This window comes from Caretta caretta, chromosome 2 (genome assembly GCF_965140235.1).
Source record: "Caretta caretta isolate rCarCar2 chromosome 2, rCarCar1.hap1, whole genome shotgun sequence".
Classification (NCBI taxonomy): Eukaryota; Metazoa; Chordata; order Testudines; family Cheloniidae; genus Caretta; species Caretta caretta.
The window spans coordinates 14,265,560-14,278,476 of record NC_134207.1 but is presented as its reverse complement, the minus strand read 5'-3'; the positions used below and the strand labels follow the sequence as shown (position 1 = coordinate 14,278,476).

At 40.4% G+C, this 12,917-nt stretch overlaps 1 protein-coding gene across 3 annotated transcripts in view; it reads left to right on the top strand.

Annotated features, from left to right (window-relative positions):
- Positions 1 to 12,917, top strand: part of KHDRBS3 (KH RNA binding domain containing, signal transduction associated 3) — a 205,368-nt gene that overhangs the window by 150,964 nt on the left and 41,487 nt on the right. For all 3 annotated transcript variants that reach the window (XR_007355434.2, XM_048841719.2, XM_048841720.2), the window contains exon 7: positions 8,569 to 8,651. Coding sequence is in view for 2 of the 3 variants with exons in the window: in XM_048841719.2 (XP_048697676.1) it covers positions 8,569 to 8,651 (83 nt within the window). In the remaining variant the exon portion in view is untranslated. The remainder of the gene's footprint in view (positions 1 to 8,568; positions 8,652 to 12,917) is intronic.

Here is a 12,917-nt window from a genome sequence, read left to right as displayed (position 1 = left end):
TCAGGTACCCAATTTCATGACTTGAAAATTCTATTCAAACTATTAATTTTGTCATCCTGATATCCACTACTGCATATTTAGAGATTAACAATACATCAGACAGCTATCACAATACAACAGCTGCTTTTAATTTTCATCCCACTGTAAGTACATAGTCAACTGTAATTCTACCTTTGAATTACATCACAAAGTCAAAGAATCGTACTTTTACTTTGTAGAGGATAGATTTGTTTTTGAAAGTGCAATAGGATTCCAGTGAAGCGGCAGTTCTTCAAGGGGCTCTGCATACTCCCGCTTATGGGTATAAGGCCAACTGGTGGAGCCTACCGATAGAACCTTCTTCAGGCAGTGCCCACTAAAGTGCACCCCCCTCATACTCTCCATCAGTGTTTCCGAATGTTCTGAGGGCAACTCTGTGCCCTCTACCGCCTCAATTCTTTCCCACTGTTTCACCAGGGTTCTTCTCCATTTATAGTGCATTGGTAGTTTATAATTGTTGTTCTTAGCACTGTTTTTGGTATAAGGTAGTTTTAAGCATAGTAATAAGCATAAATATTTCAATGTGGTTCGTGAAGTTAGTGCCATGTAATGGTGGTACTACAGAAGTAGAAGCCGGATTTTAATAGATGTGTTTCATGACCAATGGTCTTCCTGGCATTGGACAAAAATATTAGGTGTCCTAAGTGCCTGGGACAAGGCCACTCTCCTTCTGGATATTCTGTTTTTTGGGCTTTCATGCCCAGAGAACACAAAGCCAGGCAGAACAGACCTCTCTGCTTTTACTTAAAGAAGCTATTGCCACTAAGCTATCCAGATCTGGAGTGTCATCGGATCTGAAGACTAAGTGTTTCTAGTCTGGTGGCTTTCTCCAACAAAGCTAAATTGTCTAAGGGTTCCCAGTCATTGGTATCTTTGCCAGTGCCAGCTCTCAATCCTTCAGAAAAAGCTGTCAAGACTCTAAAGGCACCATTGGTAGAAAAGGGCTGACAGCTTAGGAACCTAGAGCCATTTCGGTTCCGACTGTATTGGTTCAAAAGAAGCAGCTGAGGGAGAAGGCGGCCACTGTTAGTAGTGCCGGATCCTGTCTGATAGACTTATTGGATCCATCTGCTTCTGCCACAGCTTCTATGGTTCCAATTTCGAAATCCAAATTGGGCTCCCCTCATAGGCGCCAACTTTCCCCGACGGTGGTAGGTGCACACGCCCCAGCCCCGCCCCCATTCCAACCCCTTCCCCAAAGTCCCTGCCCCTATTGGACCCCTCCCCAAATCCTGGCCCCACCACTTCCCCAAGCGCGCTGCTTTCCCCCTTCTCCCCCCTCCCTCCCAGCACGAAACAGCTGTTTCGTACGGCAAGCGCTGGGAGGCAGGGGGGAGAAGCGGGACACGGCGCACTCAGGGGAGGAGGTGGAGCGGAGGTGAGCTGGGGCGGGGTGGGGGGTGAGGCGGGGAGCTGCTGGTGGGTGCAGAGTGCCCACCAATTTTTCCTATGGGTGCTCCAGCCCCGGAGCACCCACGGAGGTGGCGCCTATGGCTCCACTTCAAAGTCCGGTGCTGTGGAGCTGAGTATTTCTCCAGATCTAGTGGCTTTCAGGCCTGTGATGCCAGTTCCATCCTCCACCCCTGTTCAGGGACAGTCCTTAGATCCAAAGAGGATGTTAACAGTGGTGGCTGATGTGCACCTTCCTGCATCTGTGCATTCCTCAGATCCAACTGACAGGAAGTTTGTGATGAGGAAGAGGCAGTCTTCTTTAGTTCTATGGTCTGCTTCTTCACCTGCTGCAAAGAGGAGAAGAGCAGAGAAGGTTGTTAGTTTTTCTTCAGGATCCATCTGTGCCGCTGCCTTCTTCTCCAGTTCCAACAGGATCTTCAGGCAGATCTTTCTCACTATCTGTCTGCCTTCATCCTATGGTTACGTGGGTGTGTCTGGTGTGATATAGAGCAGATCTGAGGTCAGATCCCATTTTAGAGGAGGCTAGAGGAAGGAAACTTGATTTGTCCCAAGTTATGCCTCCTGTAGCGAGGTGAGACTCACTGGTGCGGCGCCTTCTGCTGGTCGTCCAGGGAATTAGCTCTCCAGCGTATGGAGCGCCCTCTGCAGGCCAGTTTCTCGCCTGCCGCTGGCCCCCGTGTCCCTCCCGGACCCCGGTGCCCTTTACCTCAGGGTTCTGCCCCAGCAGTCCCCCCTCGCTCTGGGTCTCCTCTCCCAGGGGAACCCCCAACCCTCTAAACCCACCTTGCCTCAGTGGCTACTGTCAGTCATCATCTAGTCCCCGCTCACTGGGGCAGACTGCAGTCTGTAATGGCCACTCATCATTGGCAAGGGGTTAGGACCTGTTGCCTTTGCCTATCCTCGAGCTGCCCCTCTGCAGCCCCAGTACCTCTGCAGGTAAAGGACTCTAAAGCCACTGCTCATTTTCTAGGTCTTTAGCCCTCAATCTTCTAAGAATACTTTCTGCTTCTTTTTTTTCCAATATCCATAGAAATATTACTCTCCATCATCTGATTATTTTTGTACAAATCTGATGTCATCAACGGCACCAGCAACCTCCATCTTCATTTGAGACCAAGCATAAAAAAGAGGCCTTTTCAGATGTAGACCTATGAGGCAATCTGTTCCCTCTTCATCTTCCTTTAACACAAGGTCTCACATTTGATGTGAGGATTGACGGTCATAGTCCTATCAGAAAGGATCCATCTCTTCTTTTATTTGGGGACAGGCTAGCCCAATTCATCAGCAGTTCATCAGAGGCTGATTACATAGAATGTATGAGTACTAAAATTACAGACAGAGGCTATGCTATTCAGTTTGCATGGCTGCCACTATCCTTCCCTTTTCAGGTAACCTTCTCACAAAGTTATTCTACATAAGGAAGTTCACAAGCTGCTCCAGACAGGAGCTGTTAAAGAGGTACCGAAACCTCTGTGGGGTCAGGGTTCCATTCAAGATACTTCGTGGTATAGAAAAAAAGATCGGGGTTTCTGTCTAATTTTAGATTTAAGAAAACTTAACAGATCCTCCTGGACATTCCTATTATGTACATTAAACCTGGCCTCTATAATTCCTTCATTTACAATTATGGATTGGTTTGTCACTCTCTGTTTAAAGGATGCTTATTTCATCTCTGTCCGACACAGTCATTGACAATACTTGCATTTCATAGTGGTGGGATGCCATTTCCAGTACAAAGTGCTCCTGCTTGGCCTCTCCACAGCACCAAGAATCTTTTCAAAGTGCCTTTCTATGGTAGTGGTACATCTGAGAAAACAGGGTATTTTTGTTTACTCATATTTCGATGATTGGTGGCTAAAAGCTGCTACATCACATTTATAATCTCCCTCTTTTCGCATCTGGGTCTGCTTCTTAATGTCATCCTATCAAATCTCTGGCCAACTCAGAGAATTCTTTATAGGTTCTATACTGGAGTCAGTCGCAGGGAGGGCTTTTCTTCCAGAGGACAGGTTTCTACAAATAGAACAAGTGGTTTTCCAAATTTGAGCCTGCCAATCCCAGAAAGTGATCCCCTTCCTAAGTCTTACGGATTCTGAATTTACTGAATTGGTAGACAGACAAATCATGTTCTTTGAGGTGTTCTGTTCAATCCCCCTTCATCGGTCACCAGAATGTCAGATGCATCCAACAGTGGATTGGGAGCCCATTTAGGCTGGATTACAATCTGGAGTCACTGGGCTTTTCATGAAAAGAGCTTGTTCATAACGTGTTAATAACTATTTGTTTGGCCTTCAGATCTTTCCTTCATATAAAAGAGAAGGTTGTTCAGGTATCAACAGATAATACAATCAGGACGACAGACAATACAATCAACAGACAATACCTGAACAAACCAAAGGAGTACTCATTCTTTCCAGTTATCTGGGTGAAACAGTCAGATTATGGGATTTATGCATGGTTTAAGAGATCTATCTGGTTGTCCTGAATTTAGGAGGGGACAGCAATGTGCTAGCAGATTGTCAGCAGGAACAGTTCTCAAATTCATGAGTGGTCCCTGAAGGATTGCGTAACGTGAGACATCTTTTCCTGTTAGGGTCGACCTGATGTAGACCTGTTTGCTACAAGGATCAATAAAAAGTTTCCTCTCCTTTGTTCAAGAGCAGAGAGGGAGAATCCCTCTACACTGGGTAAAAGTATACCCTTTTCCCCCTCCCCCTTTTCCATTGATTCAGAAAGTGATGAAGAGGAAACATCAGGACAGGGCAAAAATGAAATTTGATTGCCACAGCTTAGCCGAGACAGAAGTAGCATAAGGACCTTTTTCTTCAGCTATTAGTCAGACTGTACCTGTATCTTCCTCTGGCTCCAGATCTCTTATCATAGCAACTAGGTAGGATCCTTCATCCGGATCCTCCGTCGTTTCATCTTACTACCTGCTATTGGACTTTGGCTAGTCTTGAACACTCATGTTCCTCATTAAGCAGTACATTTTGCACCAATTCTAGAAAATTGTCTACTAGAAATGTTACTATTTAGAATGGGCTAGATTTGTTGCATGAATGCAGGAAAATTCGATTGTCCAGTTTCAGCTTCCATACCCTGTATCTTGGAATATTTAATGTACTTAAAATCTGAAGGATTATTGGATTCTTCCTTAAAGGTTCACCTGGCAGCTGATTTTTACCATGCTTTGGTCGATGGTAGATCACTCTTTGCATGTTATTCTGTTAAAAGATTTATGAAGGGGTATTTAATGTGTATCGTCCTTTAAAGTATGCAGTCCCAGGCTCGGATCTTAATCTGATTTTATCTATGCTTCTGAGGGTACCTTTTTAACTTCTGGTAGAGTGTTCTTTATTTTGTGCATCTATTAAAGAGATCTTCATTATTGTTAAAACACCAGCCAGAAGGGTAAGCGAATTCCATCCCTGATGGCTGACTTGCCAGTTAGTTTTTCATAAAGATAAGATCGTTCATAGACCTGATCCCTATGTTTTACCAAAAATGGTGTCCAAGTTTCCTATCGACCAAACAATTTTACCAGTGTTTTTTCCCGAAAAGCCTCACACTAATAAAGGGAAATCTTTGTTATGCACTTTACATGCTAGAAGTGTTCTTCGATGTTTAAATATAGCAGAGTTTTAAGAGTTCATCTAGGTTTTCTGTTTGTTATGCTAAGAAAAATAGAGGTCAGTGTGTGTCTGCTCAGACTATTTCCAGATGGGTTAAACAATGTGTCATTTAGTGCTACAAATTAGCAGAAAATCCTGTACTTTCTGTGTTGTATGGTCTCATTCTACATGGCTGTAGAGGCATCTTTTGCTTTTCTTAAACATGTTCCAGCTAGGAACTGCTACCTGGATGCTACCTGGAAGTCAGTGCACGCATTCACTAAATGTTATGCTCTGGATCTGACTTCAAGAGCGAATGCCAAATTTGGTAGAACAGTGTTTCTGTCATTATTTAATTTTGACTTTGTTCCCACCTCCTGGGTTTTCAGCACTGCTTGTCAAACTGCCCATAGCAGATAATATGCAGAGTCACTCGAAGAAGAAATGAAGGTTACTTTTTTCTTCAAAGTGACTGCATATTCACACTTCCCTCCTATCTTCCCCTCTTTCTCAGAGTCCTATTATGGTAACTCTGAGTTAGCAATGGAAGGAACTGAGACTGTAGAGGGCCAACGCCCCCTTATAAAGCCTTTGGAAATGCCAAGGGAAAGAGGCAAGGCATGTGCTCTTTAACGCAAGCTGCTTGGAGGAGGTTCTCCTGTTAGGTGCCACCAGGTGGCACAATACCTGTAAGTGTGAATATGTAATCATCTCAAAGAACTGTGAGTTATAGGGAAGTGAAGGCATCAAAAACAGAATAGTCCAATACCTGTTGAGAGACTGGAAGGTTCAATGAAACCCAAAGCTACTAAACAATATACCAACTTTTTGAAAGAAGATTATATTTAAAGAGAAGTTATCCAAATACTAAATATAGTAACACACAGAGCTGCCAACCAGGATGGCACAGGAAACGGTAGTACTGGCCATGCCAGTTACACCCTATTAAGGCAGTTGTGCTAGTAACTTATGGAACCAAGCCTCTCTCTGTACTCTAAGTTGAACCTGCCAGACTTGTCCAGCATTTTGTCTCCCTTGTGGTGGAGTCAGTTTGCTAGCACTCTTTCCTACTTGAAGTACATTTTGGCGTTGTTCCTTTTAAGAAAGTTTAGATATGCTGGATCTCAAGCAAAAGCCCCTTTTCTTTTCTTTGTTTTATGACTCTTCTATTCCACCACGCCCCCCAGGGCCAACTGTTCAGCAAAACATTCATCCCTAATGTAGCCAATATGGGTTATCTGAGTCGTCTTTCAAAATTCCTTAGGACTCTCCATTGGTGGAAGCTCCCAACCAATATAATAGAGGAAGTTCATTTTGGTCCTCTGTCCCCAGCCATTGTGATCATCACAGATGCATCCAGTTTGGGTTTGAGAGCTTATCTCCAAAGCTGAGAGTTCAAAATTGGTGGAATCTGGGAGAGGAGACCAAGTGCCATATAAATGTAGTGGAACAAAGCTATTGGGTTATCTCAAATCCTTTGTGGCATTGAATAAGGGCAATGTTGTTAACGTGATGGCTAAATATTTACATTAATAAATAATGAGGTTCTAATTAACAATAATGCCAGGAAGCAATGGCTGTGTCGGATGGGAGTCTGACTCATCAAATGCAACTTGGCAGATCTGGCAGAGAATATGGCAACAGACTCTCAGTTGCTGGCTGCAGGAACAGTGTGAGTGTTCCTTGAAATAGACAGGGATGGATAGACTATCACAGACACATTCTTGCTGAACTGGAGCCAAGGATTCTTTTATGCCTTTCCAACAGTTCCAATGGTAATAAAAAGATACAAGACATTCTCCCAAATCATACTGGTTGCCCTAGTATGAGCTAGACAGTATTGGTATGAAGTTCCTAGATCTTCTACATTCATCATCAGACCTCCTATCACAGGAAGACTATTTTCTCTATTTTACCAATCTGGAGTCACGTCATCTCCATTGCTTTGATCATAAGACATTGACTACTGATGTGAAATGCTCTGTGGAAATAGAGAAGGCTCTGCTACATTCTAGAAAGCCATGTGTGTTGAATTGTTCTTCTCAGAAGTGTTTTCTCAAAGATAATGAAATAATGTCTCCATGAGTCATGCCCATATAATTGATTTTGAAATATGTATTGTACTTGGTGTCTCAGTCTCACCTTGTATTCTATCAAGGAGCATCTATCTATAATCTTACTATATTATCTCCCAGTGGATGTTTCTATTGTTTTCAGTCATCAGAAGATTCCTGAAAGGGCCTGGTGTTTTCCCATCAGAGTTGAGAACCTATTCCATCAAGGAACCTTAGTGTTGTGCTGACAAGATTATACAGTTGGAGATCTTATGACAGTGTTCTTTATTCCACTGGACACTAAAAGCACCATTTTTAGTCACAATTACATCTACAAGAGAGGGAGTTATTCTGTATTTTTATCTCAAATTTATTCCAAATGTCATGTCTTAATTTCATCTGAATCAGATCATCAGTCTCCCAAGTATCTTTTCAAAGCTTCTTTCTTATCTGGAGGAACTAGACGTATATACCTTCTATGGTTACTTTGAGTTATTTGGGTAAAATTGAGGCCTTTAGGAGGTCAACAGTTTTGTAGCCTCAGGGGATCAATGTGAAGGGAATGCCATTTCCAGTCAGCACCTGTTTAAGTGGATTAGGCTTTGCACTGAGTCATGTTGTAAATTATCTAAGGTGTCAGTTCTTTACAGTTCTAGATTTCACTCTACCAGACATAAGCCAATATCATGGGTGTACCTCTATATTCTTTTCATTATAAACATCTGCACTTCTGTATAAACCTTCATACAACGCTGCTCTCTCAATTTGGGATCTAGGTCTGATGCTGGTTTTGGGAGGGCGGTTCTACAATTCTTGTTTAATTAGATCTCTGCCCTCCTTCATTGGGTTATGCCATTTACTAAACTCCCCCATTGGGACTATGCAGAGGCTACTTCAAGAAGTACAAATGGTTACTTATGTTAGTAACTGTGGTTCTTAAGGGTGTTGTCTCTGCATAATTGCACTGCCTGTCAGCCTCTCTCTTCTTCAGAATTCTACTCTTACAGGATTCTTGAGCTTAGGGAAAAGAGCCAAGGCAACTGGATTTGCATAGCCTTTTTATAACTTTGGGTCTTGAAGGTCTGTGGCTCCAGACATTCCACAGGTGTAAATATGCAGAGACAGCACCCTTGAAGAACCACAGTTATTTTGTGGTAAGTAGCCATTTTTATTTAACATGCTAATGTCTCATAAAAGTGCAGCACAGGTTGCCACCAAGATCTCAAACTTAAATCCAACGTAACTACATAAATCTTAGAGTTATGTTGCCTCTTAGGTAGAATTGGTGTGTATTAAGTAAATTAATATTTTATAGTTCCATGGTACATCTTGTTGCATGAATTTAGATTTCAGTGAATAGTGTTCACATTTATAATTATTAAAATATTTCTTTTAGGTTCTGAAGTGTGTTCTTTAAATTTTAACATTACTTTTCTATTATATTTTTTCAGGAGTATGATGATGGATATGGCACTGCTTATGATGAGCAGGGCTACGACTCCTATGATAACAGCTATAGCACCCAGGCACAAAGGTAAGTATAAGTCCCACTGTATTTATAGCAGAAAACTCCTACAATCCATGAGCTAATTTTTCTTTCAGTACGTACCAGCATAACTAAGAGGATTGTTAGCAACAATCTGCAATCTTATATACTTCTCTATCAGGAATGTACAAAAGACAAATTGCTTCCAAAAGGGTTGAAAGGAACCAAGTAAAGAAGCAGAAGAGCTAGTGAAAGAATGGCAAATTTTACAATATGACATTATTCAGAAACTTGGTTGACAGTAACATTATAAGGTGTCTGAACTGTATACTTGAAAGAAAAGGAATTTTCACTCACTTTTTAGCTTGTTGGAAATTGACTTAGAAAAATTTCAAAAATCAAAGGATAATATGTATAACTTGTTCAGTACAAATAGATTTTGATAAAACAATTTCAAATATTCTGCAGCTTTTATTTTAGGGAACTTTTTTTTTTTGGTTGAGCTCATTGTGCTGACCATGCTGAGTATGCACATATTCTGGTTTTATGTTTCATTTGTTATCCATGGTGATTGACTTTAAAAGATTTCTCTTACCTTTTTTCTCATGGGTAAGATGTCCTTTACAATATTTCTAAGGATAGGGAGTGTGCTGCTCAAACTGACAATATATCTCACCCACCAGTAAACAAGTTAAAGACAACTTTTACTTAAATGCATTGTAGCGGTGCAGCAAAATCTGAAAAAGTAAAGAACCCTTGTCATAAATATAAAGGGAAGGGTAAACCCCTTTGAAATCCCTCCTGGCCAGGGGAAAGCTCCTCTCACCTGTAAAGGGTTAAGAAGCTAAAGGTAACCTCGCTGGCACCTGACCAAAATGACCAATGAGGAGACAAGATACTTTCAAAAGCTGGGAGGAGGGAGACAAACAAAGGGTTTGTGTCTGTCTGTGTGCTGCTCTTGCCAGAGACAGAACAGGAATGGAGTCTTAGAACTTTTAGTAAGTAATCTAGCTAGGTATGTGTTAGATTATGATTTCTTTAAATGGCTGAGAAAGGAATTGTGCTGAATAGAATAACTATTTCTGTCTGTGTATCTTTTTTGTAACTTAAGGTTTTGCCTAGAGGGGTTCTCTATGTTTTGAATCTAATTACCCTGTAAGATATCTACCATCCTGATTTTACAGGGGGGATTTCTTTATTTCTATTTACTTCTATTTTTTATTAAAAGTCTTCTTGTAAAAACTGAATGCTTTTTCATTGTTCTCAGATCCAAGGGTTTGGGTCTGTGGTCACCTATGCAAATTGGTGAGGCTTTTTATCCAACATTTCCCAGGAAAGGGGAGGTGCAAGTGTTGGGAGGATTGTTCATTGTTCTTAAGATCCAAGGGTCTGGGTCTGTAGTCACCTAGGCAACTTGGTGAGGCTTTTTACCAAACCTTGTCCAGGAAGTGGGGTGCAAGGTTTTGGGAAGTATTTTGGGGGGAAAGACGCGTCCAAACAGCTCTTCCCCAGTAACCAGTATTAGTTTGGTGGTGGTAGCGGCCATTCCAAGGATAACGGGTGTAATATTTTGTACCTTGGGGAAGTTTTGACCTAAGCTGGTAAAGATAAGCTTAGGGGGTTTTTTCATGCAGGTCCCCACATCTGTACCCTAGAGTTCAGAGTGGGGGAGGAACCTTGACAACCCTAATTTCACAACACAGTTGAGGAGGAAAAACACTTTTTCCCAGCTGGCAACTGAGAAATATTTTGCCATTCTGTTTGTCAGGAATGATTTTAAGTCTTTGTGAGGGATGAAAGCTCTCAAAACCAGGCAAACTGCTCAAAGTGAAAAATCGGTGGAAAGTGTAAATTACACTGTTTTCACTGAGATTGTTTGTTTTTATGAAGATTTTGACAACCGAAAAAGAGTCGTCTTTATTCTGATGTGCATACCAGAAGCATTAAGAACTCTGGAGGATGTGTCTACCTTGCATACTACCTTTAGAAAATAGCTGCAGTTAACATGATTTTTTTTAGTAGAGATACTGGTCAAAAAGTCTTCAATTTTTACTTTTAACATTGGCAGTTCTATTTTACTTTGCTACTTTTTATGTTAGTAATAGGTTTTATTTGCTGTTGACAGCTGTGCTTTCAGATAGCACAATGAAAATACTGGACTAGACTAAAACTTAAAAAAATTATTATTTGAATTTGTTTTTCCTTTTTGTCAGGTTTTAAACAAGACCTGTTATGAACTTTTTTTATCTTTTACAAATTTTGATGGTCCTCTGAATGATGATGAGCAAAAATGAATTTTCCAAGAAAATGAAACACCACATGTAATTCACATGTAAAGTACTGATTATTAGCCATGAAGTTTATTCTTGAGTCTCACCAGGGTAGAACTACTTTATTAGGTAGTTGCTTTATGTTGCATGTGAGGTATAGTTCCAGTTATGTTCACTAAACTCCAAATTTGGTAAACTTTTTAAAAGAATGATTTATTCATGTACTTATTGTGCTGTTTTTATAAACAATAGGGGTAGTTCATGGTGAAAGGGAACTGGCTCGCTGAAATATTGCTCACACAATCCAGGCTCACATTTTTTATGCAAAGAGATCTCAGAATTGTATTAGCAGGCTAAAACTAATAGCTATAAGCAAACCACCTGAGCTACACAGAACAATTTTTAATCTGATGATCAAAGAGTAGCACATATTGTAATGTCATTTGTAACTACTGAGAGATGCTTGTAACACTGGAATATATCTAAATGTCTTTGTTGTTTCACAAATAATGTGAAACAAAAGAGAATTGTGATGCTATAGTATCTTTAAACCATTTGATACTGTCCCCTAATTATAAGGCAAAAAAAAAAAAAAACCTTGATGTATTATGTTTAAAATGGGTCACTTTTTGATTAGCATGTAAAAGCAAGTTTTGCTTGTTTTAAATACCCCTAAAATAATGTTAAATCAAATATTAGAATAGGCCTCTTTTAAACTCAGTCGACAGGGGTACATTTTCCTTTTTTCTAGTACATTGGGTACTTGGTATGCTTAAAAAGTTCATACTGATTTAAAAATATTGCAGATTTCAGAGATATTCCCTGTACTTAAAATGAGGAATATCACTAGAACTGGAAATATCTCTAGAAACTAAAGTTTTGAAATGTACCCCACTGTATGTGTGTTTCTACTACTCATGGGAAATTACAGATGCTTCATCTATTTGCTGTTGTTCAGTTTTAGGATTCCTGATTTTCAAAATAATGACTTTTTAGAGTATTTGTTTTACATCTCAGAGTAGTGGTATTTTTGGTATTCTAGGTTGAGTCAGATGGTTTTCTTATGTGAAACAAAATAGTACAGTGTTAAAGAGAATGTTCTTGCAGAGGAATGAATAACTCGCTGTCTCACCCAAGTACATCTCTAATGTGAAGTGCAGTAGTAAATTTTTGTAGCTTGTTCTCCATTTTGGGGCATCCAGTGCAACTGGATAGAACTCTCCTCTAGCACTGCACGATCTGATATTTTCACATCCTCCTTACTGTCTCCCCAGGGTATCTGTAGCTGATAGGGGTTGAAGGGAATGATATGACATTCAGACACCATGGTCTAAATATTGTGGGTGGGTACTTGAATCTTCACCTGTCTTCATGAGAAGCTCTTCCTCTCTATACAACCTAACCTCCCCTTCTCTCCAGCCACCAATATTGTTATATAGTAGCCAACCTTCAACTAGGAGACTGAAAGTGTTACCCATTTTAAGTTTCATTAATGGCATTTTGTTTGGTATTCAGATGTCATCACTGAGAATCACTTTTTGCATGACTCCTGGTACCTATCAACCTTGGGCTTTATGTTAAAACCTTTCACTCTAATACCAGAGAGGAGAAGACTAAATTTGAGATTTCTCTCCAATTCTTATACATGGTAGTGTCCCACCAAGCAAGTACAATAGCTGTAGGGAGTGTTTCAATTTTGGATACTAAAATGTTGCATCGTCTACAAGTCATTTGTTCATAGAGTAAATCCACAAATAATTGAGTGTATTTTGGTGGGCTTTCAAAGGAACTATCTTTGGCAATTATCATAGTCTTCAAATAGATAACTCTGTGTGCTGGATTTAACAAGCCAGCTTCATTGACTTCTGTGGGAGATATGTGATTAAATTCCCATGCAGCACTTAACATTTAGGGGATAATATTAGATAGAAATTAAACCCATACAAATTAGTAAGGCTAATTGAACAAACAATGCTAAAGCAGTCCAGTCATAGTGAGAAAGATAAAACGAAACATTGTTGCTTAGCTTTTGAAAATTAGAGAA